At 43.0% G+C, this 26,444-nt stretch overlaps 1 protein-coding gene across 5 annotated transcripts in view; it reads left to right on the top strand.

Annotated features, from left to right (window-relative positions):
- The window catches only part of DNMT1 (DNA methyltransferase 1), a 196,514-nt gene extending 179,048 nt beyond the window's left edge, over nucleotides 1-17,466 (top strand). For all 5 annotated transcript variants that reach the window (XM_061613736.1, XM_061613733.1, XM_061613737.1 and 2 more), the window contains 15 exons: nucleotides 1,412-1,545; nucleotides 1,788-1,961; nucleotides 3,223-3,444; nucleotides 6,186-6,378; nucleotides 6,946-7,036; nucleotides 8,253-8,387; nucleotides 8,577-8,859; nucleotides 10,174-10,315; nucleotides 11,558-11,724; nucleotides 12,834-13,011; nucleotides 13,183-13,378; nucleotides 14,324-14,487; nucleotides 14,986-15,102; nucleotides 16,052-16,142; nucleotides 16,736-17,466. In XM_061613736.1, the coding sequence (XP_061469720.1) occupies nucleotides 1,412-1,545; nucleotides 1,788-1,961; nucleotides 3,223-3,444; nucleotides 6,186-6,378; nucleotides 6,946-7,036; nucleotides 8,253-8,387; nucleotides 8,577-8,859; nucleotides 10,174-10,315; nucleotides 11,558-11,724; nucleotides 12,834-13,011; nucleotides 13,183-13,378; nucleotides 14,324-14,487; nucleotides 14,986-15,102; nucleotides 16,052-16,142; nucleotides 16,736-16,773 (2,325 nt within the window). In that variant the 3' untranslated portion in view covers nucleotides 16,774-17,466. The remainder of the gene's footprint in view (nucleotides 1-1,411; nucleotides 1,546-1,787; nucleotides 1,962-3,222; nucleotides 3,445-6,185; nucleotides 6,379-6,945; nucleotides 7,037-8,252; nucleotides 8,388-8,576; nucleotides 8,860-10,173; nucleotides 10,316-11,557; nucleotides 11,725-12,833; nucleotides 13,012-13,182; nucleotides 13,379-14,323; nucleotides 14,488-14,985; nucleotides 15,103-16,051; nucleotides 16,143-16,735) is intronic.
- The last annotated feature ends 8,978 nt before the right edge of the window (nucleotides 17,467-26,444 follow it).

Here is a 26,444-nt window from a genome sequence, read left to right as displayed (position 1 = left end):
TCTGCCAAGCCAGCTTTGTGTGTGAAGTTCTTCTGTGCCTGCTTGAGAGCAAGTGGGCCTAGATCACTATTATCTATCCAAAATAGATCCAAGAATAATAGGCTCCAGTTCTAACAGCAGGCTAGTTTTAAAACTGGGCCAATAAACAGGATGCTGATATCTTGAGCTGACAGGTCTGAAACTTGAGCCGTGTTTACCTTTTTAAACACACACACACAAATTATTAAGTATCACTTGTTTCCCTCCCTTCCCCCCCCCCGTCTCAAATCTGTTGCAAAGGCTTTTGCTGGCTAGCACAAGATCTGCACGGGGTGGTTCATGACAGATGCTATTGGAGGTCGCCATAAGTCGTAACTGACTTGAAGGCACATAACAACAACAAAAGCTAGCACAGTCTTAGGAACATAAGAAGCTGCCTTATACTGCAGAGCGTTGGCCCATCAAGCTCAGTATTGTCAACACTGACTGTCAGCAGCTCTCCAGGATTTCAGACCTACCTGGAGATGCTGGGAATTGAACCTGGGACCTTCTGCATGCAAAGCAGGTGCTCTATCACCGACCTACAACCATTCCTTAGATGTTTTGGACTACAGCTCCCATCAGCCCCATCCATGGAGGCCACCACATTGAGGAAGGCTGTGCTAGCCCCACCACCCATCATGATTCCAACTCCACATGGTTTGTTGTTGCCTTGAAGCTTTGTGTAGCACAAACTCCTCATCCCTCTGCTACTTCCAAATGTCTTTATACCCTGCAAAACATTTTAGCCAGCCCTAATCCTTTTATGTAAACATGGCTTTTCGGGTGAAAAGGTTGCTGTCATCCCCAAGTTAAGGAGCACATTTGATTGGGTTAGGCCAGATGGAGGAAATCTACTGTTATTAAGTTGATCTTTGGTTCCACTGGCAGGTACTTGAGAGCAATTTGTGATCCAGAGCATTACAGCAAAGAGTGCCAAAAAGAGAATTGTTCTCATTTGTTATGACATAGGTATATTTCATTTTACTTCCAGCTTTGTAGGGATTCCCTTGGATTCCCAAAAATTGATGGACTACAACTCCCATCATTCCTGACCATTGATCATGCTGTTTAGGGGTGATGGTAGTTGTAGTCCAACAACATCTGGGGACCCAAGGTTGAAGAACAGTGCCTTGGGCCATGACCTCTCACTCCTCTACTCTGCCATAACTTTCAACTTGTTTTCTTTTTGAGTCTGTTTCTTTTCTGTGCTACCGTTTAGAACAGCCAGGAATTCCTCAAGCGAACTGATGGAAAGACTTTGAGCTCCTGTGGCTTCTGTGATGAACTTGTGACCATGGGAATGCTGAAATCATAATGTCAATTTCTTGTCCTGCTTAGATCACCTTATTGTCTTGTCCTCCTCTCCTCTTCCAAAACCTTCTTCCCATAGGGAGGGCTTGATACGGAGATCAAAATGGTTGAAGATGATGGCAGAACCTACTTCTACCAAATGTGGTATGACCAAGAATATGCCAGGTTTGAGACTCCACCGAAGACTCAGCCTGCTGAGGACAACAAGTACAAGTTAGTGCACATAACTAGATGGCTTGGGGGGGTGGATCTAGCTAGAAAATACTGAAAGCAGGCAGGGGGGAGGAGAAACATGTGGCATTCTGTGCACTGTGACTTTATGCCAGAGCTTTGGATGCCTTGAGCTGTTTACACCACCCCATAAATCCAATGCTTGAGGGGAGGGGGGTTTGTTTGGATTTGTTCCTCTCCTTACCCAGCCCCAGATCCAAATCACGTATCTGCTTTCCTCCTAGGTTCTGCATGAGCTGCACCAGTTTGGATGAGGTGAGGCAAAAGGAAATCCCCAAAGTCTTGGAGCTCCAGGAGGAGTCAGAAGGGAAGATGTTCTACAGCATGGCAACGAAAAATGGGGTGCAGTACCGTGTGGGAGATGGAGTCTTCCTCCTTCCAGATGCCTTCCCATTCAGGTTGGTCCTTGAACTGGCTTTTAGTTGTGGCGAGAGGAGGGATCACTGAGGGTAGGAATGACTTAATCGATAAACAGGAATTACAGAATGGATCAATGTATATAAGCCCAGTGCATTGAAAATTGTATGTATATTTTCAGAATACTTTAAAACTTCAGAAGGAGGGGTATTCCATATTCTGGTTCACTTAACGTTCTTTCTTCCTTTCCCATAGCTGAGTGTCCACAGAAAAAATGGTGGGAGGGTTTTGTCCCTCGTGGGCAGGGGGTGTTCTGTACCTTTCAGGAGTGCCCTGCCACAAAGTTGCAGCACTTTCAAGTGCCGAGGTGCTTACTCTTAGTACAAGATGTCTGGGATGTCCATCTGTTTTTGTTTTGTGTGGATTTTTAAAATTAATTTACAAAGGCAAATGGCAGCTTAACTGCCACATGTTTTAAATTTGAGCTTTATATGTCCCTGGGAACAATGCTTCATGATGGGCATCGTGTTATTCTCAGGAGCAATGTTTGGGGAGGGGGACAGATATTAAATAGATGGGGTGTGTGTGATGAGGAGACCCTTTGGTGCATTACTGACTTCGCCTAGCTGCACATGAAAGGTAGAAGAAAGTGTCACTAAAAGGGAGAAATGTCTTGGGTACAGTTGTGGGAGTTAAGAAATGTGCGATTACATTGTAGAGCTTCAGGGCAGCCTTCTGTAGTGTGTGTAACAGGACTATAAAGTTAAGCTGCAATTTGATTGATCAGTGTGGTCAATTTTAACTTCTAAGGGCAGACTTCTTAGTGAAGCTGAGAGTTAAGGGCAAAGATGTTTGCTTTTTGAGACTATTTTAGTTGGTGAACGTTACTTGTTAAGAGATCACTTTAAACGTTGTTCTAGAAAGGGTATTTCCAGAGTGGTAGCAATTGATTTAAATTAGTATATAATCTTGACCAACTTTCATAATTTTTGATATGCAAATGTGTTCACATTTTAATCAGTTTGATGGAAAAGTTAAAAGGCACATGACCTGAAGATTCTTTATCAGTCATGAGCACAAGCAGAGCCTCGCAAACCAGTCAGTGAAAATGATTAGGCAAGATGCAACCATTTTGCCAGTTTTTCTCCCCACACTTACACCACTGTGAAGTCTCATCAGCAGCCTTAAGGGAGTGGTGAGGGGGACGACAAATTCTTCTGTAGTTTACAGAAAGTTCAATTTTTGTATTGTATCTGACTTGCCCTAGTTTGATTTCATTCTTCTTTTTCCCCCTTTCCCCAGCCTGAGGCTGGCCAGCCCAACCAAGCGCCTGAAGAAGGAAGCAGTAGATGAGGAGCTGTATCCGGAGCATTATCGCAAGTATTCTGAATATATCAAAGGCAGCAACCAGGATGCACCTGAGCCATACCGTGTTGGACAAATCAAGGCAATATACTGCAATATCCGCAGCAGTGGCAGGCCCAACGAAGCCGAAATCAAGCTGCGTGTGTACAAACTTTACAGGCAAGTAACAGTCAGCATGGCTTTGCTGCTAACATGGAAAAAGAAATTGGATTGGTAAATTGGCGGGTCATAAATAGACAAGAGCACCCCATTGTCTAGCTAGGTGTGGATGTGTGCGGAGGAGTCTTTTGTATGCATCTCCCTAAATGGGCAACTGTGTGGATACCTAGATGCAAAGAGCTAACATCCAGGATTGCCCATGTGGATGCCCCCCTTTTTTTGAAAAAGCAAACCCAGCAGGGACACCATCCTGGCAACTTGCTGTTCAGGAGGAGGAGCAAAGTTTTGTATTCAGGGCCAAACTAGAGTTGAGCATGAAATGCATCTTTGACTTTTAACATGTGTGCTGTTAAAAATGCAAATCTCAGCTATTGGGGTTGATAATTATTATGAGGATTTCAGTGGACAGGGAGGTGGGAATGTAACTCTTTCTTCCCCTCCTGTAATCTCGAAGAAAATTGCTCCTCTGAAGCTGCTATTGCCATTGGGAGAAAATTTCCCCATTTACGCCAGTGGTAGAGGCTCTTTTTGCATCATGTTGTGTTTGGCCCTCAGGGTCTGGCTTCTCCTTCTTCACATCAGTAGCACATCAGTGGGGTTTTAGCTTTTAATTGAGGATGTGCATGCATATGTAATGGAGTAGTGAATAATGCGTATGAAGGAGTAACAAACAGAGTGGGCACCTTAACAGTTATAAAAAGAGGTCCAAGAAAAGATATGAGATGCAAGGAACAGACCTCATAAAGGAAAGTTAGGGCAAATGATAGGGGGAAGGCTTGAGCAAAATGCAGAGTCTGTGGCTGGAGGCAGATTTGCAGGCAGGAGGATGCTGATGGCATTCCAATGATACAGGATTGTGAAGGGAAATGCACACAGGCAGGGGACTTGGATGGAAATCCTGGACTGATTGGCAGGCAAGAGGAGGTGACACTTAGTGTGTTAGGAAAAGTTTGAACTGAAGACGGTAGGGCAGAAGAAACCAGGGTTAGGCCATAAAGTAAAAACTGAGTAAAGTAAAACTTACTTTGAACTTGTTAAAACTGAAAAGTAGCTGAATTTCTCACATGGTAGTTTACAGATAATACTGTAAAAACAATAAAATCTGCATAGTAAAAAAACATTACAGCCTAAACAAAAAACAAGACTTTGTATGCAAAAATTAATCACAGAAAGCCTTCCAGAATAAAAATGTTTTCAAAGCACACTCAAAAGCACAAGGGCCTTTCTCTCAGCCTTACTTACTTCTGGTGTTAGGGCTGGACTTGGGGAAATGTCTGGCTTCCCTTATCCATTTACTATAGATCTGAAAAGCAGACTTCTACTCCCTCTCACCCCACCCCTGCGTTACATGCGAGTAATCAAATGGTTCCCCCAACACATGAACGTGAGACATGGACAAAACACAACAGAGAATATTTGAGGGCTTGTTCTTGATCAATTATTGGTCAGCAAAACAGAAATAAGGGCTCTTAGGGTTTATAACCCAGTATGTACTGTGTTCAGTGTTTGAATTTATTTTACAGAAAATAACAAAATAAATAAGATAAGATGAAGGTGCAGGGTATGGTATAGAGCAGAGATGCTTTATATGCTAGTCCTCCAGATGCTGTTGGATTCCCAACTCCCATCAATCTCGGGCAGTAGCATGGCCAGTGGTTGGATATGATGATGAGAGCTGTAGTCTGACAGCAATTTGAGGGCCACAGAATCTCTCTCTTCTTCTCCCTCCTCCCCCCAGGCCTGTTATAGAGGAGTCGGTGGCAGAGTTGAAGGCAGATAAAGAGTGGCTTGAAAGAAGAAATGGGACAGTCCACTAACCTGGTATTGCAGTAGTCAGCGTGAGAAACAGTTGTGAGAATATTTTAGTGGCAAAAAAACTCTTTAAACAAATGGAACTTGAGGGTGGCAAAGACTCCCTCATTGCAAACTTTATGCAAGTGTTTGCAAGCAGTATGGCTGAGGAAGCTGAGTTTATTTCAAGTGGCACGTTTTGTTTTTTGGTCCTCTCTTTTCCAAGAAAAAAATATTTATTTATTTATTTTGTTATATTTATATACCGCCCTCAGCAAATAGCTCTCAGGGCGGTGAACAGCAAGATAAAATATATACATCAACAATAAAATCACAAAACATGTATGAACAGAACATAATACAATTCGACAAATATAAAAATAAAAAGCAATGTTACAAAAGTTAGTCAGACAAAGAGGTTAAAATGATTAGAAGAATTAAAATGCCTGGGAGCATAAAAAGGTCTTTACCTGGCGCTGAAAAGATAATACGGTAGGCGCCAGGCGTACCTCTTCGGGGAGGCTATTCCACAACTTGGGGGCCACCACCGAAAAGGCCCTAGATCTGGTAACCACCCTCCGGGCTTCACAATAAGTTGGCACCCGGAGGAGGGCCTTAGATGTCGAACGAAGTGAACGGGTAGGTTCATAGTGGGAGAGGCGTTCCACCAGGTATTGCGGTCCCACGCCATGTAAGGCTTTATAGGTCATAACCAGCACCTTGAATCTGGCTCGGAAGCAAATAGGTAGCCAGTGCAGACGAGCCAGAACAGGAGTTATGTGCGAAGACCGACTGGTCCGCATCAATAGTCTGGCTGCTGCATTCTGGACTATCTGAAGCTTCCGAACAGTCTTCAAGGGCAGCCCTATGTAGAGCGCATTACAGTAATCCAATCTTGAAGTTACTAGAGCATGGACAACAAATATGTCTCCGTGGCTTGTTTTTCCTAGGCCAGAGAACACCCACAAGTCCGTGAAAGCCAGCTACCATGCAGATATCAATTTGCTATACTGGAGTGCCGAAGAGGCAATGGTAGAGTTCAAAGATGTGCAGGGCCGCTGCACTGTGGTATATGGGGAAGATTTGACAGAAAACATCCAGGACTACTCTGCCAGTGGCTCTGATCGCTTTTACTTTCTAGAGGTGAGCTTCCCCGTGATGTAACTGAAATTGTGTGGCATTTGATGCATTGTCTGCTGTAGGAGCTGGTGGCTGCTAAAACCATGGTTGGTTGGCTCCTCAAGGTATTCTGGTGCCAGAGGTGGAAAACCCAAATTCTTCCCCCCACCCCAAAAAAACACCCCCTCACTAATGAACATGGAGCACAATTCCCTGGTGACTTCCTCTGGGTAAGCCCTATTTTATAATGAAGAGGAGCTGTGCAAAAGTGCACAGCTCTTCCACAGCATTTGTTTGTTGGAACAGGGTTTCCACAGGAGAGAAGTGCCTCTTGGGTCTACTGGCACCCTTGATGGCACCCTTGGAACACCCTGGCCTGAGGCAGCTGCTTCGCAATGGGGTGGTGCCTCTGGCCAGAAGCATCTGTCTCTCAGCTGTGTCTCTGCTTCCCACCAATGTTCCCAGAAGCCCAAAGGATTTTCAGGAAAGCGTGGTTGTGTCTTTTATCTGGGCTAGTTTGAAGGCAAGAGTGTCTTGCGTGAAGTTTACTATTGTTCTGTGTGTGTGGTTTTTTCCCCTTTTCCTTTCCAGGCGTATAATGCGAAAACAAAAAGCTTTGAAGACCCCCCCTATCATGCCCGTAGCTCTGGAAATAAAGGAAAGGGGAAAGGAAAAGGGAAAGGTGGGTGCTCATGCACTACATGACGGCCGCCATCACCCTGGCGGTTGAGCTCAGCACACTCTGTCTTTTGGAGCTAGGAAGCTATGCTGCCTGAAGGCCACTTTTGGGGGCAGGGTAGGTGGGATCAGAACTCAGAACCAGGTTCATCCAATAATTATGCAGACGGAGGAGTGATTTCAGGATCCTGTAACAGTTATGCAAATTTTCAATCCATAATTGCTTCTTTACATGATTCTATTAAGCCACGTGGAAGGGCAAAAACTCCTTGCAGGGCATGAGAGTCCCCCAACCCTTGGCCGCTGAGACGTTCTGCTCAGCAGCTGTACATTTCAATCCTATTTTTGCATCCATCAGGTTTAGAAAATTGCAGTTCAGGGGAAGGCCTGTAATCCAGTAGGAGTAGCCCTGGTGAGTTATTTCCAATCCCAGTAGACGATACTGGACTAGGTGGACCTGTGGCCTGACCTGGCTGAAAGTAGTTCTGCTCTTTCTTCCAGTATATTGTTAAATAAGCACACAAGACACCCCATTCTATGCAGGGAATTCATTTAAACAGCCGCATGAAAGCCTCATCCATACCAGGCTATGTTTTTTCCTGAAAGAGTAGGAGTCAGTAACTACAGGTTCTCTGCAGAAAAGTTTATCTTCTCTCTCCTCTGTCCCACTTCCAGCTGCCAAATGTCTAAGAAATAGTGCTACTGTCTAATAACACTAAAGGGAAAATGTAGTACATGGCCCACATTTGATCATGTGGAGACAAATCAAAGTCTGTCGAATGAATGGGCAATTGGAGCATGTCCTGTTTCTGGGCTTCCCATTGGCATCTGGTTGGCCACTGTGTGAGAAGAGGATGCTGGACTTAGATGAGCCTTTGGCCTGATCCTAGCCTGACCTAGAGGGAGGAGTATTTTTGTGTGAGAAGAAAATTTAAAAAACCGTGAGAAACTTGCTTTCAGTGCTGCATGCTGGGGAGAGTGGTGGCAGTGTGGTGTCCCAACTTTTCATGGAAAGCCAGTTGTGGGCCTTCAAAAGTGTCTTGTGCTTCTTGAAAATCTCCCCTATACTATGGTGTGTCACTTTCTAAAGTAGCTCTTAAAGTGTCCTTAACTATCTGAGTCCTGGCCCACTTCCTGCAGGATTGGAGTGATAGCTCTATAGCTGCCATGCTAATACATGATTCCTCACCCCCTCCCACCCTGGTTTTGTTTTGATGCAGGTAGAAGCAAAGGGAAATCTTCAGGAACATCTGAACAGAGTGAAATTGAAGCTGCTGAAATGAAACCTCCAAAGTTACGCACCCTGGACGTCTTCTCTGGCTGTGGAGGCTTGTCGGAAGGGTTCCACCAAGCAGGCAAGGCAATTTAGAAAAGCTGCTAGGTGGGTGGGAAGTGCAGGATTGGCAGCTGTTTTATGGCTTTGGTTCAGTTCTGTTGGTAGGAAAAGAGGGGAATTTTGCCTCCCCTCCTGGTTTTGGAAGTGAAGCACATGGAGTAAAGCCCTTTTCCCACTCCCACCCCCCGGTTTCTTTTCCCAATGTCAGAAGTCTCAGAGACTCTGTGGGCCATCGAGATGTGGGAGCCGGCTGCACAGGCCTTCCGCCTGAACAACCCTGGCACCACCGTGTTCACGGAGGACTGCAATGTCCTGCTCAAACTGGTTATGTCTGGTGAGAAGACCAACTCCTTGGGCCAGAAGCTGCCACAAAAGGGTGACGTGGAGATGCTTTGCGGCGGACCACCATGCCAAGGCTTCAGTGGGATGAACCGCTTCAATTCCCGCACTTACTCCAAGTTCAAGAACTCCCTGGTGGTCTCCTTCCTCAGGTGATTGGGGTTAATGCTCTCTTGTCAATGGCTGTATAAGCTCTAGGGAAAGGACCATAGCTCAGTGGTAGAGTGCATGCTTTGCACGCAGAAGGTTGCAAATTCAATCCCTGCCATCTCCAGGTAGAGCTGGAAATGTCCTCCTCCTTAAACCCTGAGGAATTGCTGTCAATCAATGGGTAGTATTCAGTGCTAGCCCTACTCAGAGTTAATAGACAGGTTCGTTCATTTTAATGGGTCTAATCTGACTAGGACTTAGTTGAATACAACCCAGTGTAGACAATATTGAGCAGGATGAATCCGTGCTCTGACTGTATAAGACAGCTTCTTGTATTCTAAGAACCTGAATCGGGTCTATTCTGCAATTCCACAGGGAGGCAGAAAAGCAGGATGTGGTAATGAGGACAGAATTCAACTTTCCTGAGATATCTGTCAGGAAATCCCCAGCCAGCATGGCCAGTGGTCAGGAATTAGGGGGCTGTAGTTCAGAGACATCTGGAGGGCCAAAGGTCCCCCACCCCTGCTAATAAGAGTGACTGGATGGTTTCAGTCTCTTGTATGCCTCCTTATCCCTTCACATGATGAGCACAGCTAGAATAAACAATGCACCACAATAACAAACAAGCTGAAGAACAAATTATGCAAAGGGAGAGAAATTATGCAAATCTTGTCAATTTTGTATAATTACAGTCTGGACCTAGAGACATAACCACGACATGCTTGGTGTGCAGGGAGCCATCCCACAAGAACAAGAAAGAGATGATTTGGGAATTTAAGATCTCAAGGAGATGAGATGGGAGGCCACACAATTTCAGCTCACGGTCATTTGTTATCCGTGTCCTGATCCGGTGAGGGGCAGAATACACCCAGCCAGTTAAGAGCCAATGTAACATAGTGGTGAGAAATTCATGAATTGGGAAGTTCCCAGTTTAAATTTCATTTCAACACACTAAATGGCCTTAGGCCAGTCACACACTCATATGCCTTGACCCTTCAATATGGAAATATTATTGAACTACCTAACAGGGTGTTTGTAAGGTGTGATAAGTACTCAAAAGCATAATAAAGTGCATTCTTATTGTTACTAGTTATTATGTTCTATTTATTTACTTATTTTTCCTGTAAGTATGTATTGAGTGGGTGATGATTCAGCTCCTCACTGGCTTGGACCGTTGCAAGACCCTAGGCTGAACTGCGGGAGTGGGTGGGGTCGTTGGGCTGAGATTTGGCCCCATAACCTGAGGAAATATGTCTGCTGTTGGAGAGAGGAAAAGACCACCCAGCTGAACCCACATGACCCTTGTTGTTCTCCAGCTACTGCGACTACTACAGGCCGAGGTTCTTCTTGCTTGAGAATGTGAGGAACTTTGTCTCATTCAAGCGCTCCATGGTATTAAAGCTCACCCTGCGATGCCTTGTCCGGATGGGATACCAATGCACTTTTGGGGTTCTACAGGTATGTTAGTCAGGCAGCCTTTGTACCAGAGCAGGGGACATGGTGAGGCAAGTTTGCTTGTGTTTTGTAGGTTCTCATGAGGGAAGAGATTCCTCCTAGATTTGCATTTGGTCCAGAGTGCCACTAGAAGTGAGAGAACTATAAGGTTCTCTTGCTGGGCTTCTCCCCCCCCCTCAGTACACTGATTCTTGCATTGCATAGATGGGTGGGTGCCATTCTGGCTACTTAAGGCTTCACTTGGAGAATGAGTTTGCTATTAGTATATAGGATGCCTTTAGTGAGAGAGTTTAGACCAGGGTAGGGAACGTGTGGCCCTCCAGATGTTGGGCTCCAGCTCCCATCAGCCCCAGCTAGCATTGCCAATGCCAGGGATGATGGGAGAGCTGTAATCCAAAAACATCTGGAGGACCACGGGCTCACACAGCTGGTTTTAAAATTAGGTAATTTCACAAAGGTGTGGTCAATAGTCTTGTCAATGGCTATCATCCGTAACAGCTGGAAAATTACCTCTCTGTTCAAGAGGAATATACTATATTGCCAGAAGTAAGTGGGGATTAATATAGAAGATGGCTCTCTTCCCACTTTGCCCTGCTTCTGGACTTTCCTGGGTCATCTGGCTAGTCTCTACTGAAAGCCCTGATTGGCCCTGATCAAGCAAGTAGTTCTGTTTTTAATCTTGGTGTATTGGTTGTATGTTATAAATGTTGTTAGCTGCATTGAGAACTCTAGTTGAAGAGCAGGGTATAAATCTAAAGAAATCATAAATATTTTTGGTTTTCATCTCTTGCCTTTCTTGTGGGATGCTAGAAATCTGCACGGATTCTTTCTTCAAACAAACCTGGCTTAGCTGTAGGTAGCACCCCCAAGGGGAGCATCCCTTGCCACCCACCCACTTCTTTCCTAAGCGCCAGTGGCCTTGCAGGCGTTGCTGAACTGCAGTTTTCATCATCCCTGACCATTGGCCATGCTGGTGGTAGCTGATGGGAGTTGGGACTCCAAAACATCTGGAGGGCTACCTCCAGATATGGAACCCCAAGTTCAGAGTTGATACTTTTTTTTTTAGAACGGAATTGTTTTCAGATGATAAACTGACACCAGCAGTAGATCATGGCAGACATTATTGAGTGATGCAAGACAATGCAATAAATTCAAAATTACAAGCTTTTAGGAAGATTCAATTATTTTGTTCTTCCTTAGGATTAATGTGCGTGTGTAGTTTTAATCTTCCTCCCTCCCTCCCAGGCTGGTCAGTATGGTGTGGCCCAGACGCGGAGGAGGGCAATTGTGCTGGCTGCAGCCCCTGGAGAGAAACTTCCCATGTTTCCTGAACCGCTGCATGTCTTTGCTCCTCGAGCCTGCCAGCTCAGTGTGGTGGTGGATGACAAGAAGTTTGTTAGCAATATAACAAGGTAATGGCCACCTCCTGGATTTTAACTGCTACCAGTATCTGAGGTGTGTCTGTGTTTGGGGTGTCTTCAAAGACAAAGGCAGCACCTGACTATATTCCAGTTTTCAACAAGACCGAGGATGCTCCGAGCATTCCCTTCTAACACTGGTTTTCTTTTCTACTGGCCGTTTTTTAAAATTAAGGTTACAATCCTAAACTTCCTTCAGCATCAACATTCATAGAATCACACTGAACATTGATTATTTTAGTCTCTTGCCTAAATTGCATGGTTTCCTTGCAAGATTGGAGAGCCAGTGTGGTGTAGTGGTTAAGGTGTTGGACTATGACCTGGGAGACCAGGGTTCGAATCCCCACGCAGCCATGAAGCTCACTGGGTGACCTTGGGCCAGTCACTGCCTCTCAGCCTCAGAGGGAGGCAATGGTAAACCCCCTCTGAATACCCCTTACCATGAAAACCCTGTTCGTAGGGTCGCCATAAGTCGGGATCGACTTGAAGGCAGTCCATTTCCATTTCCTTGCAAGATTGCCACTGTTTGCACATGAGCTTTTTTATATATAAAGTTTCTCATTTGCACTTTGGATGCACACTTTGAGCTGATGTGCACATTACAAGGAACAGATGTCCCTCAGTCCCGTTCCAGTTGTTTGTTTTGAGACCTGTGGGCTAAGAACAGAATCATTCCACTAGGATCCAATATGTGGACGGAGCAGTAGAGGCTCCCTGCCCCACACTGAGGGAAACTCATAACCACCCCTTACCTCATCCTAACCAGGAGCCATAATGCTTAAGCATTTTTTAGAATGGAATTGTTTTCACATGATAAACTGACACCAGCAGTAGATTGTGGCAGACATGATATTTTTTTAAATTGTGGGTGTAAGTGCTTTTCTCAAGTTGGAAGGTCACCGATTCCAGATTAAGTAAGGTTTTTAATTTGTCAGTGCAAGCAAGTTTCAGCCTTGGAACTTCAGGGTTTATCAGCTCAAAGAATGTTCCCCAACACTGCTATTGAACAAGGCTTCCTGGTATGGTGGGGGTGTGCCTTTCTGGAGAAGGTGACTGCCCAGTAGGAGCTGACCGCTGAAGCAGCTTCTTTTTATGTGCCTTAGGACCTACTCGGGCCCATTCCGAACCATCACAGTCCGAGACACCATGTCTGACCTTCCTGAAATCAGGAACGGGGCATCAGCACTTGAAATCTCCTACAACGGGGAGCCACAGTCCTGGTTCCAGAGGCAAATTCGAGGTTCCCAGTATCAGCCCATCCTCAGGGATCATATCTGTAAGGTGAAGCACTTCTCCTATTTCTTACCATGTTTATCTGGTGATGGGAACATAGTGCAAGCAATTTCCCTAACTAGTGGGAGGGGGAAAGGCCTTCAGTTTGGTTCTACCTGGGAGGCTGATGCCGGTGAGAGCTGAAGTGCTGAGGATGAACTCTGGGCTGCTGCTTCCTAGGATATGAGTGCGCTGGTAGCTGCTCGGATGAGACACGTTCCGCTGGCCCCGGGCTCAGATTGGCGTGATCTGCCCAACATTGAAGTCCGTCTCTCGGACGGCATCACCACCCGCAAGCTGCGCTACACACACCACGAGAAGAAAAATGGGCGGAGCACCACAGGAGCTCTCCGAGGGGTCTGCTCCTGCGCGGAAGGTACAAGGTGCTGGGTTGCTGGGTAGAGGAACTGTCGTCAGAAGCTAGCCAAAGGGTGTTCTATTTAACCCAGTCCCCTCCTCCCTCATGAATTCACTGCTTAAGGTCTCTGGCAGAGAGGTCTTTGTCAGATGTTAATAGCCAGGGCTGACAACACATAGATTATAATCACTTCCATTTTTAATCAAATTAAGTGATGAAATGTAAATAAACTTATACATTATTAAAACCTTAATATAGGTGCATTGAAACTGTAATATATGTGCATTTATAAGATATTGAAGGGTTAGATGTTATAAGTTAATAAGTAGATCCTGACACTCATTTTTAGAACAGCTGATCAATGTTAACAGGGAGCCCTGCTGGGATCAGCTGCACTAAGGAGTTCCCCATCAGAAACTCCTTGGTGCAGCCAAGGGGGCTTGCTTTCTCTGGAGGAAATGGTTTGGATTCAAATTGCATCCTGCAAATCTTTTTGCAGATATCTGCAGAGGAAAAACATTCAATTTGCAGATTTGAATCCAAATTGCTTTCTCCGGTCTGACTTAAAGGGACTTTGTTGTAACTTCCAGTCAGCTGATTAACAGTTACAGGAAGGCCCTTTGAAGGTGCACTCCCAGTGCCAATCAGCATAATTTCAAATTACACTTTGCTGTAGCTGCTGATCAGTTGATTGGTGGTTACAGTGACCTCCTTTGAACGTGGACAGCTGATCTGACCATTCTGTGATAGTTTTAAATACCTTTTTAAGGAATGGAAAAGAGAAAGATTTGTCTAGGATGGAGCAATCCCTGGGCCCTTTAGTTTTGGAGTGAGGAGTTGGTTTTCCCCATTCCAGTTTCATTCTGAGCCCTGTGGTGTAGTGCTAATTTTTACATTATTGTGTTGTCCCCCTTGCCCACACATTCAATGGAAGGTTTGTTTGAACTCTGTTCTCCTTCCTAGGCAAGCCATGTGACCCTGCGGACCGGCAGTTCAATACCCTAATCCCTTGGTGTCTGCCCCACACGGGAAACCGGCACAACCACTGGGCTGGCTTGTATGGAAGGTTAGAGTGGGATGGATTCTTCAGCACGACGGTCACCAACCCTGAACCCATGGGTAAACAGGTAAGTGAACTGCCATGATGATGGAATAGCTCTCTGGCAGACACAGATTTTGTGAGTTCAGTTGTATTGCCTAATCTGTTTTCTGAGGCTTAGGAGTAGGGCTTTCTCTGTGGTGGCCCTCTAGCCTCATGGAACTCTTTGCTTAGAGAGTCCAACTCTACCCAACATCAGAGATATTGAGGAAACCTATCCATTTAGAAGGCCTCTATTTTTCAGTTAGACATTGAAGGCTATTGTATTATTTTGTTACTCTGGATTATAGCCTTTTCTTACATATTTTATGCAGTATGAACTTTCTTTTTCTTTCTTCTTGTAAAGAAAGATGTTAAATAAGCCATGTGGATGAGCAGAAAGAATAATATTCCTGGGGTCAGATGCATTGTGACCTGAGAGGAGGAACTGATCTAGTCCAAAACAGCCCTGATCCATTGCTGGAAATGGCTACTTCTCAGTAATTATTCTTCTCCCCCCCCCTTCTTCTTTTTTTTTTTTTTGTAGGGCCGTGTGCTTCATCCTGAACAGCACCGGGTAGTGAGCGTACGGGAATGTGCACGGTCCCAAGGATTCCCAGATACCTACCGACTGTTCGGAAATGTGCTTGACAAGCATAGACAGGCAAGCTGCCACAGAGGCTTTTTTTGGAAGGAGGGATGGAAAGAGACTTTTATATGTAAAATTTCCTAGGATAACTTTCAATGCTTTTGAGCAGGAGTGGGGAGCCTGTGGCCCTCTAGATGTTGTAGGCCTACAGTTGCCATCGTTCCTGACCATTGACCATGCTGGCTGGAGCTGATGGCAGTGGGAGTTGGACAACATCAGGAGGGCCACAGGTTCCCCATCACTGCTTCAAAAGTAGTAGTGCTGTCCAGAAAGATGCATTTTCCTCTGTAGCAACATCCTGCTATTTTTAAGAATGCTTCACTGCTCTTTGTTTGTTACTTAGCTATTTGAAAGTCAGTGCTAGACCACAGGACAAAAGACAGGAGCTGACAACAGTCCAGCTGCCTTCAATCAGTCTGTTTCTTTATAGGGTTAGAGTTCATCAAAGTCATGTACGCTGGAACAAGTTTCCTAGTCTTCTGAAACTTCTAAAGCTTCCTGGTACTTCACATGAGAGAGACCTTGAAACAGCCCGAATTTAAAAAACAAGCAAACACGAGAAGGGCTCCAGATGTTGGAAGCAGCTGTCTAGCAGGATACAGCAAGGGGATTTCTCTATCAGAGAAGAGTGCGTGTGTGCATGCAGATGTCTCTCTCATATACACACAGAGAGAAAGAGTGAGAGATCACTGGTTTAGATAAATTTTCTGAAATACTTTTTGTAAAAACAGTATCACAGGATGGTGTAAAATTCTAATATGTTCTCTGACAAAACAGACTAAAATAGGGAGAGAGGTTTTTGCTGCCTTTGGGTCCATCATCTTCATACACAGTACAGACTGAGGCAGCATCCCTCTTTGGTGGCCGTGCCATAATAATACTTACCAGTAGGTATTTCACACATTTCAGGTGTGCAGATAGCATGTGACAACTCTCTTTATTCCATCCTGGTCTGTATTTGCAGGTGGGTAACGCAGTGCCTCCGCCTCTGGCAAAAGCCATCGGACTAGAGATTAAATCATGTGTATTGGCCAAAATGAAAGAGGATGCTACAGGTATGTTATGGGTTGTCAGTGATGAGTTTTAAAGATAAAGTTTGAGCTCTTCATTCCACCAGCTGTAGCAAACTGTTCATGCCCCATTTGTGCTTGAAGCATGTTTGGTGTGTATGTACCTGCTTGGCCTGTTTTGGGGTGCGATTGCAACCTCTTTGAGCAGGCCAATATTTGTACATTATCTTCCCTGGCTAGTCCAGTTGCTACCACTGCATGACTTGCCCGTCTTGGTCATAACTAACAAGGTAGGTCTACCTGGGGAACGTGTGGAGGGAGGGCATTTCCCCCAATCCAGAACTGAATGAAAGGGCTGCTTTTATTTTCATGGGGACTCGTGCTGCTTGGACACACCCTTGCCCACCTGGAGATTAGCACAAAACTGGGGAACCTTTATTTATTTATATGCCTGCCCTTCACCAATAGGTCCCAGGGCAGGTTACGAAATCTTTAGCCCTCCAGATGTTGTTGGACTACACCACCCCTCATCCTGGCTGGGGTGATGGGAATCCAGCAACATCTGGAGGGCCTCAGGTTCACTATCCCGGGACTAACAGGTCTCATTTATATCTCTGGTATATTTTGTTCCTCTACAGATAACATCAAACGGGAAAAGATGGACATTTCCGATTAATTTGTAAATGGCCTATCTTCTGCTGCTCTTCTGTTCCAGCACCTAAAAACCCAAACATGCACTGATAATTATGAATTCAATTCATTTTCCGGTTTATTTTCTTCCTTCTGGACACGCTGAAAATTGTTGGAGGTTTATGTTTGTTTGGGGGATTATTTTGTGTTTTGTCTTCTCTCTCTCCCTCCCTGCCTCTCTTTTCAAGCCTGTATTTGTGAGCAATGTTTGTCTCCTTGGCTGACATTCTGAAGCTGTTTAAATGTTCCAGACAACCATTCTCAAGTGATGAACTGTGCAGTGTCTGCCACTTCATGTGTGTGTGTGTGCGTTTGGGGAAGGGGGGACAGGGTTACAGATGTTTTTATTATGCATTGTATTGAAAATTAATCAACCACTTTATACAAGTGGAAATTAATACTTTATGTAGTTTTTATATGTTGTAATATTTCTTCAAATAAATCTCTCCTATAAATTATTCAAAGGGGCGTTCCTGACTTTCTTCTGAGGAATTCTCCCCCCCCCCCGCCATTACTTCTGGTTTACCTCTAGGGTCTAAGCACAAGAATGCTGGTTCCCATATACATGGCAATCCCTTGATTACTCAATATGTTATTTTAAGTTTTCAATATTTTATTTGCAATTATAATAGGAAAAAAGAGAGAACAACGATAATAAAAATGATTTTTAAAAAATCCATTGTCAGCTGTTGTTAATTCGTTAGCTCTCTTCCTCACCACATTTTATCTGGCCTTTACACCCGTAGTTACTTGAATCATTTGATCGAATGATGGGTCTGGTCACGTTATGCAACAGAGAATCAATACTCAAAATGAATGAAGCTTAAAAGCTTATATTGAATTGAGGAACACGATGGTTTCATCTGAAGTGTCAGACAATGACAAGGAGGGCCCCAAGCATGATGACAGCCAAGCAGGAAAAATTGACAAAGAGGGATGAAGTGGTGGCTACTTTCCTGCCGTCAGAAATGACAGCTCAATTTGACAAACTTTGCAGCAATCTTGATGCAAATTGGAAGGCAGCTGTAAAACCCTTAGAAGATCAGGTTACTAAAGTGGAAGATAATCTCTCCCAAAATTTCCCACACAGCAGGGGAGGCTATGGATCTAGCAGTGAACCAATTGGGTAAGATTAAGTCTCTTGTGCATAATAACCTCATTTTGCAATTAGAGCAGGAAGAAGCCAAGAACAACAAGCATTGTTTGAATCTAAAAGTGAGAGGCCTTGATGAACAATCAGACTTGTGATCTTCTACGATACACTGGGTGAAAGTGGTATTAACGTGGAAGGATAGGAGGAATCTGATGTAGCAGCAGCCCTAAGGAGCGGGCCAGATGGGCCACAAAATGAGAAACGCCCCTGGTATGTTATACTTAATTTCAAGTAGCAATCAGTCAAAGACACCATTTTTGAAACGTGCTTGGAACTAGCCTCGTATTGAATGGTATGGCAAAGCTATACAACTTCTTCATGATCTGAGCTCTGAAACACTTCAGGTGTGACAAGACCTTACACTGAAAAGTTACAACAAGGAAGGGTAAAATATAGATGGGGCTACCCATTCCACCGTCTTATGATGATAGATGATGCTGTCCAACGAGCTTCAACGCATAAGGAAATGAGCAATATACAGGCATACCCCGCTTAAAGTCGCTTCACTTAAAGCCGCCTCGCTATAAAGCCCATGCTCCACGCTCCACTATTCCCCACTTTAACGTACGCACTTCGCAATTACGGACACTTAATGGCATGATGCCGCTGCCATCTAGTGACGACTGCAGTGCAGTGCATGCATAGATAATTGCTTCACTTTAAGTACATTTTCACTTTACATACATGCTCCGGTCCCATTGCGTATGTTAAAGTGGGGTATGCCTGTACTCTTATCTTTTGAATCTCACCTCTGTATATTCACTGCAACATGCAACGGACAGCTCTGATGAGGAGGAAGATCTTTACTACAGTGGGAAACCCAGACCTCAAAAAGCACAAAAGAGAAGATTCCAAAGAACTAAACATTCCATCCAGCAAACTCTGCATGCCGCCCCTCGGTGCAAAGGATTTTGGTCCAACAGAGGATTCCTTGAGTGTAACATGATGCTATTGAGTGTCAAATTATACATTTCAGACATAGGGGGTGATTAGCCTTGAATCCTTGCAAATCTATTACTTAATATGGTGGGGGAGCGGTGGGTGTCCATTGGGGTTACTCCTAGATTCCCTTACGTGGGTCGAGATTTGTCTGTGCACTGTGATATATCCAGTGTCATGGGAGTTACTCTTTTGTGTACTCCCATCAGACAAAATGGGTTAACGTTCTCATTTACTTTTCTAGTTTGTATGTTGAAATTTATTTGCGATTTTATTATACAGGCAATGGAAAACGTTCTGCAACAATATTTTGTGAACTGCCACGGGGGTTGACACTTTAAAGGTTCTAATACTTGGTGTTTGAGGTTTGGGCACTACAATCAAAAGACATAAGGTTTTGAATTTATTATATAGAAACGCTCCTGATGTGGTTTTCATACAGGAAACCCATCAGAGAAAAGCGACTGATTGCTTTTTAAATCATAAACGACACACTACTTCACCAGGTTCATCTAAATCTAGAGGAGTTGCTCTACTTTTTGCTTCAACCCTTCATTTTAATCCCATTGCATATCAAAGGGATACAGAGGGATGTTTTATTTTTGTCAAACTTCCCTAGATGGTAATGCGGTCATGTTCACATCAATTTATGGCCTCCAATTCAAATTAACTCCCCTTCCTAGAAAAAACATTTGCAACCCTGGAACTCTAGGGCGGGGGAGTTGGTTGTTGGAGGTGACTTGAATGTAGCTGATTCTCCACTTCTTGATAAGCAAATTTCTAGGACTGCTGCAACTCATCCCAGTAGGAATTCACTTTCACACCTCTTATCTCAATTTAATTTAACAGACATCTGGAGGGTCATGCACCCCAAAGATTATAATTTTACGTGTTTTTCCTTTAGACATAAGAGGCACACGAGGATAGATTATCTCCTCGCCACTGAGGATGGATTGACAGAATCAGATATTGGATGCGTGGAGTTCTCTGACCACGCTCTGGTCTGGGCAACGGCCAGGTGCCTAACTACAAGTCCTTATGACCCAATCTGGCACTTCCTTTCAGCCCTACTATATAATGAATTAACACTTAAAAAGTTGAGATCATCAATTGCTGAATATTTTACTCTAACATCTAAGGACAGTTTGTCATGTGCTTCAGTTTGGGATGCTATGAAGCCGGTCATAAAGGGCATTTGTATCAATGAATTATCAGCCCTTAAAAACACAAGCAGGGTACAGCAAGTAAGATTACTGAAAGAGAAAAAGGAACTAGAGATTTTACATAAACACATTGGAGGAACCAAAACCTGAGGAATTAGATTTTGATAAAATTGCTTCACAATTAATGTACACAACAAAAATATGAATTCAGCAATAAAAATTCCAAATTACTTGCCAATCATATTAGAAAACAATATGAGGACAGGAGAATTCAATCTATTAGAAAACAAAGTGGGGAATTATGTTTTGAATCAAAAGAAATAAGTGGTATTTTTGCTGAATTCTATGCACAATAATATGCAGCTGAGGAGGCGGCCACAGGTGCAATGGAAGCATTTTTGCAGGGCTCAGACATTACTCCCATGACTAATAATCATAGACTTCTACTTAACCAGCATTTCTCAAAAGAAGTAGTATTGGAAGTTTTTCAAAAACGTAAGAATTATAAAGCCTCAGGAGCAGATAGTTTGGGGGGAATTTTTTACAGAAAATGTAAGGACTTACGCAGTCCATTTCCATTTTTCATTGGTGCCACATTTAACAACTCTTATTTTCAGATATCTTATAGTGCGGTCCTATTACAATTTCATGGCGCTGTTCCAGGGTAGCAATACTTCCAAAGCCAGGGAAAGATGCTATGTTAATGGAATCATATATGCCCATTAATTTACTAAATCAAGACGCAAAGCTTTTCACCTCCATACTGGCCTCCAGATTAAACACCTTCATAATGCAGTATATTTCTTCTGATCAGACAGCCTTCATGCCAAATAGGCAAATCTCAGATCCTATCAGGCAGCTCTTGAATGTCATGCACCACAGTAAACATACCCAAACTCCTCTAGCCCTTTTGTCTCTTGATGCGTGCAAAAGTTTTGATAGGCTTAATTGGAGCTTCTTAAAAATTCTAAGCAAATTAAATATGTGGAAATCTTTTATAGATAGTGTCATGAGATTTCTATCAGCATTCAACAGCTAAGGTGTGATTGAATGGTATTGATTCCAAGGATTTTGCAATTTGTAGAGGAGTGAAGCAGGGTGACCCACTTCTCTGCTCCCCTTTGCAGTTTTGATTGAGCCATTCACAATAGCCATACGTTCAAACCCCAATGTTCTTGGCCTGTTGGTCAAGAGATCCCGCCACACTATTAAGTCTATTTGCAGATGACATAGTATTAATGTTAACAAACCCTTTGGAGGCAGTACCTGAAACACTGAACGTCCTGAAGCAATATGGCAGTGTGGCAAGATTCCAGATCAATATGTCTAAACTGGAGGTCATGTATATTGGGGTTACAGCAAATGTCTAGTGGCAAATCAGAAAGCTTTCAGGTTTCACAGAATATCCTAAAAGACTTAAATACCTAGGGGTATACTTAACCAAAAATACTGTTTTACTGAAAAAAGCGAACTATGCTCCCTTCATATCACAAATTAAACAAGAACTTATGCGATGGTCTAAATTAATCTATCATATAGCTGGGCTGCATTGCAGGTGTAAAAATGTCCATATTGCTAAAGTTTTTATTTCTCTTTCAAACTTTACCAATTTCTCTTTCACCAAAGATGCTAAGTTCATGGCAAAACATGTTAAATAAATTCATACATGGCCACAAAAGGGGTAGAGTTAGCAATAAGGTTCTATACAGTGTGGGGTCAATTGGGGGCATGGGCATACCACTCCTAAAATGCTATTATGAAGCATTTCAATCAAGGCACTTATGTTCCTTAATTCATAATGAAGTAGATCGGACATGGTAGACACAGAATTAATGAATCAGTCCTACAGGGCCTTGCCTTTTCTTCCCAAAGAATTGTGATAGAAATACATAATCCTTTTCTGAAACTGACCATTTCAATATGGAAGTCATGGTATAAGAAGCTCTTGCCTCCAATCTCCCCATTATTACTCCTTGCTTATCATCCCTCACTGGCTCAGGCAAGAAAAGTATTCAAACTAGACTCCTGGGAAAAGGCAAATCTTTACTGCCTATGGGACTTTTATGACCATTACCTCTAAACTGTGGAATTGGTTTCATTGTAATCAGCTAATACACTTTCTCTTAAATCCAGAAAATTATTGGCCAGACAACCTTTGAGAGATTAATGTTAGATGCGCAGCATAATAATAAAAAAAATTGGTTTCCAGAATTTATATTGTCAGTTTCTTCCATGGGATCAATGTTGGGGGTCAAAATAATGTGGTACCATGAACTGGGCTTGACTGTTGCTGATGAGAAATGGGCAGCTTTCACTCTCTATCGGCCCAAATAAGGGAAAACCAGTTTAAAGTAATCCACAGATGGTACATGACCCTGGCCAAATTATCCAGGATTGGCTCTACAAATCGAGATTGCTGGAGGTTATGTGGTCATCTTGGAACTTATTTACATATGTGGTGGTTTTGCCTTTTAATACAAAACTTTTGGATGGCTGTATTTGCTGAAATTGCTCTAATTACAGGGCAATCTATTACTTTGTCACTGGAGCTAGCTTTGTTAAATGTGTTTGAAGGTTCTGACTAAGAAGTGTTGTGTAAAGAATTAATTTTATTACTGTTGGTGGCAGTATGTCTCAAATTTGCTCATAAATGGTGTACATTAGATGGGCTCTCCTTAGACTCATGATATGGAGTAAGGACAGTGGCACTGGCAGAGAAGCTAACTGCGCAGATTAAAAAAACCTCAAGGTTGAACCAAGAAAGACAACATTGAACTTGTGTGCTTTCCCTTCATTCAATTTATTTTTTGTTATGTGCCTTCAAGTCGGTTACGACTTATGGCGACCCTATGAATCAGTGACCTCCAAGAGCATCTGTCATGAACCGCCCTGTTCAGATCTTGTAAGTTCAGGTCTGTGGCTTCCTTTATGGAATCAATCCATCTCTTGTTTGGCCTTCCTCTTTTTCTATTCCCTTCTTTATTCCCAGCATTATTGTCTTTTCTAGTGAATCATGTCTTCTCATGATGTGTCCAAAGTATGATAACCTCATTTTCATCATTTTAGCTTCTAGTGATAGTTCTGGTTTAATTTGTTCTAACACCCAATTATTTGTGTTTTTCGCAGTCCGTGGTATACGCAAAGCTCTCTTCCAACACCACATTTCAAAGGAGTTGATTTTTCTCTTATCCATTTTTTTCACAGTCCAACTTTCACATCCATACATAGAGATTGGGAATTCCATGGTCTGAATGATCCTGACTTTAGAGTTCAGAGATACATCTTTGCATTTGAGGACCTTTTCTAGTTCTCTCATAGCTGTCCTCCCCAGTCCTAGCCTTCTGATTTCTTGACTATTGTCTTCATTTTGGTTAATGACTGTGCCAAGGTATTGATAATCCTTGACAAGTTCAATATCCTCATTGTCAGCTTTAAAGTTACATAAATCTTCTGTTGCCATTGCTTTAGTCTTTTTGACGTTCAGCTGTAGGCCTGCTTTTGTGCTTTCCTCTTTAACTTTCATCAGCATTCCCTTCAAATCATTACTGGTTTCTGCTAAGAGTACGGTATCGTCTGCATTGATATTTCTCCCTGCAATTTTCACACCTCCTTCAACTTGGTCCAATCCTGCTTTCTGTATGATATGTTCTGTGTATAGATTAAAGAAATAGAGTAATAAAATACACCCATCTCACACCCTTTCTGATTGGGAACCGGTTTCTTCATATTCTGTCCTTACAGCAGCCTCTTGTCCAGAGTACAGGTTGAGCATCAGGACAATCAGATGCTGTGGCACCCCATTTCTTTTAAAGCATTCCATAGTTTTTCATGATCTACACAGTCAAAGGCTTTGCTGTAATCTATAAAGCACAGGGTGATTTTCTTCTGAAATTCCTTGCTCTGTTCCATTATCCAACATATGTTTGTGATATGATCTCTGGTGCCTCTTCCCTTTCTAAATCCAGCTGAGACATCTGGCATTTCTCACTCCATGTACGGCAATGCCTTTGTTGTAGAATCTTGAGCATTACTTTACTTGCACGGGATATTGAGGCAATAGTTCGGTAATTACTGCATTCCGTGGGATTAATCTTTTGTTTGCCACTTTCTAAATTTCTAGCTCTTCTATTATTGGATTTGTTTCTTTCCATGTTTCCTTCTGTTGTTTGTATTTCTGTAAGTTATATAAAATGTTAATAAAATATTTTTTTTAAATGGAACTGGGCAGAACCCAGTTAGTATAAGCAAAATTTGGCTTGTAGATGGTACTGAGTGGGGCATCAAAAATGGTGAAAGGTTTCGTTTCGTATGTTTGGGATCTCTTTTCTTTGTTGAAAAATTAAGCGTAAAGCATGAGCCTGTACAAATTAAAAGTAATTGGGTTAAAGAACTCCACTGTCCTCTCTCCTGTGGTTTATTTGTAGTAATTCATGGCCAAACAACAGATAATGGCATGTAATATAGCCCAGAATTTTTTTTTTAAAAAAAACAGCCATGAGAAGCTGTGGTTTTGTTCTGAAATTGGGGAAGAGTGCCTCAGCCTTTCCTCTCTGGCTCTTTTACTGCTCAAAATCATGCTGCCCCATCCATTTTTCCACCTGCCGAGCCAAAAGGTACATGTAACTATGTTCCTCTTATTGGGTAGAAAAGCAACTTGAGGATGGTTCAATTCTGAGCATGGAAAGGACTATATACCCTTCCACCTGCTGACTCTTCACTCCCAGTTGCAATCTCCCATGACTGCTCTTTGTTATAAAGGTGGGGGAAGCCACAGCACATTTGCAAGTGACGTTGCTCAGCTCAGTTCTGGGGGCAAATCTGTGTGCATGGTGAGGGCGATAACCCCAGAAGCTATGGCCTTGGTCAAGGAGACTGGATAATGGTTTAAGCAGGCCTGAATGTCTACATTAACTGCAGAAATTTCTCTCTACCTGGACTCCCTGTTGGAATGAGAGAAACAGAAGGGCTTGGTCAGGCTTTCATCAAGCGGAGACCATGGATCAGAGTGAAGATACTAGAGTCTGATAAAGGCAAGACTAGCCCCCTTGCCAGTGAATGCACAGGGTTGAGGGTTCTTGCTTTTCCCCTTCCTCCTTCTATCTACATAGAGTCCTTGCATGTTGAATGTTAATTCACCTAAGCTCACAGGTTATCAACAACAGTAGTCCAGTGCAGGCAGAAGAGAAAGAAGACCCCACTCAAGAATTCTTGAGTCTTGGGAGCTACCAGAAATTTTCTATTTGGGAGTCAGACTTCAGATAGCAGAATAATCTTTATATATTTAATATTTTATTCAGCTAAAAAAATAGAAATACATAGCATGAAAGAAGTTGTTGGATACCCATTTAACAACAAAGTATAAGACTTTGAAGGCACATCTTAGTTAAAACAAATTACAATAGATGAAGGTCTGAGTTAAACTCTAAGTCATATTACAGAGCCAAAGTTACAAAGTACATGGAAATACATGTCATGATACATCACCCATCGGATGTCATGGATGGAAGAGATGGATGGTTCTCCTGCTTTCTTTGACACCCCCCACTCCAGCAGAGCTTGAAGAATAATGAGTGCTATAAAACCTGGCCTTTTATAAACTTTCTTATCAAAGGGAAGGTGTTTTCCCATGGCCTTATCAGTTATGCTGCCTGCTAGAAGCAGCACTAGCTACCTCTCCATGCCTTCTTCAAGAGATGGCAAATATGACCAGTTTCAACAACTAGTTGAGTGTTGTAGTGTTAACCATACATATAAAGAACGTCCTCTTAAACAGCTGGAATGATAGCTGTCTGCCTAGACGCCTTATCTTATACTGTACACCAACATTCTCATGCAAAACACTACTTTGTTCAGAAGAGAGAGGGAAGCCCATTTTCAAAAGTGAACATTTTTTCTCAGCTAAGCCATTAAACAAACATAAGAAAATGTAAATTATTTCAGCACATTGTATACATATTTCAAGCTAATATCTGGACTGGTCCATTACAAGTCATTAGCAGTGCAGAGTTACCTTCATGAGACCGCATGTACCTTCATAAGGCTCAGAAAGATATCACTACCCAAAAAATAATTAAAAATAAAATGTCTGTTTTTATTGGAGTCTGCCCCTGACATCATTTACCAATATAGAACTGAATTCTAGTGAGAAAGGATGGGGTGAGAGCCAGAAGACAAGAAAACATGTAGGACTTTCAAAGGATGAAAAAGAGACTACACCTCACTTTTTTGCTTAATTTTGTTAACTCCAAGTTTTGCTGAAGGATTTTTGTTTGTCCTGAAGCCTTTGGATCCCAGTTTGCCTTCTCTTTTGAGCGGAAAAGGGATTTCTTCCTTTGGGCACGTCCCTCCTTCAGTTTTTGAAGCTGCTCTTGCCATTTACTCTGAACCAGCCTTTGGGAGATT

The sequence above is a fragment of the Rhineura floridana genome, chromosome 3 (assembly GCF_030035675.1).
Source record: "Rhineura floridana isolate rRhiFlo1 chromosome 3, rRhiFlo1.hap2, whole genome shotgun sequence".
Lineage (NCBI taxonomy): Eukaryota > Metazoa > Chordata > Lepidosauria > Squamata > Rhineuridae > Rhineura > Rhineura floridana.
The sequence above is the reverse complement of the archived record's forward strand: the minus strand, read 5'-3'. Positions and strand labels throughout refer to the sequence as shown.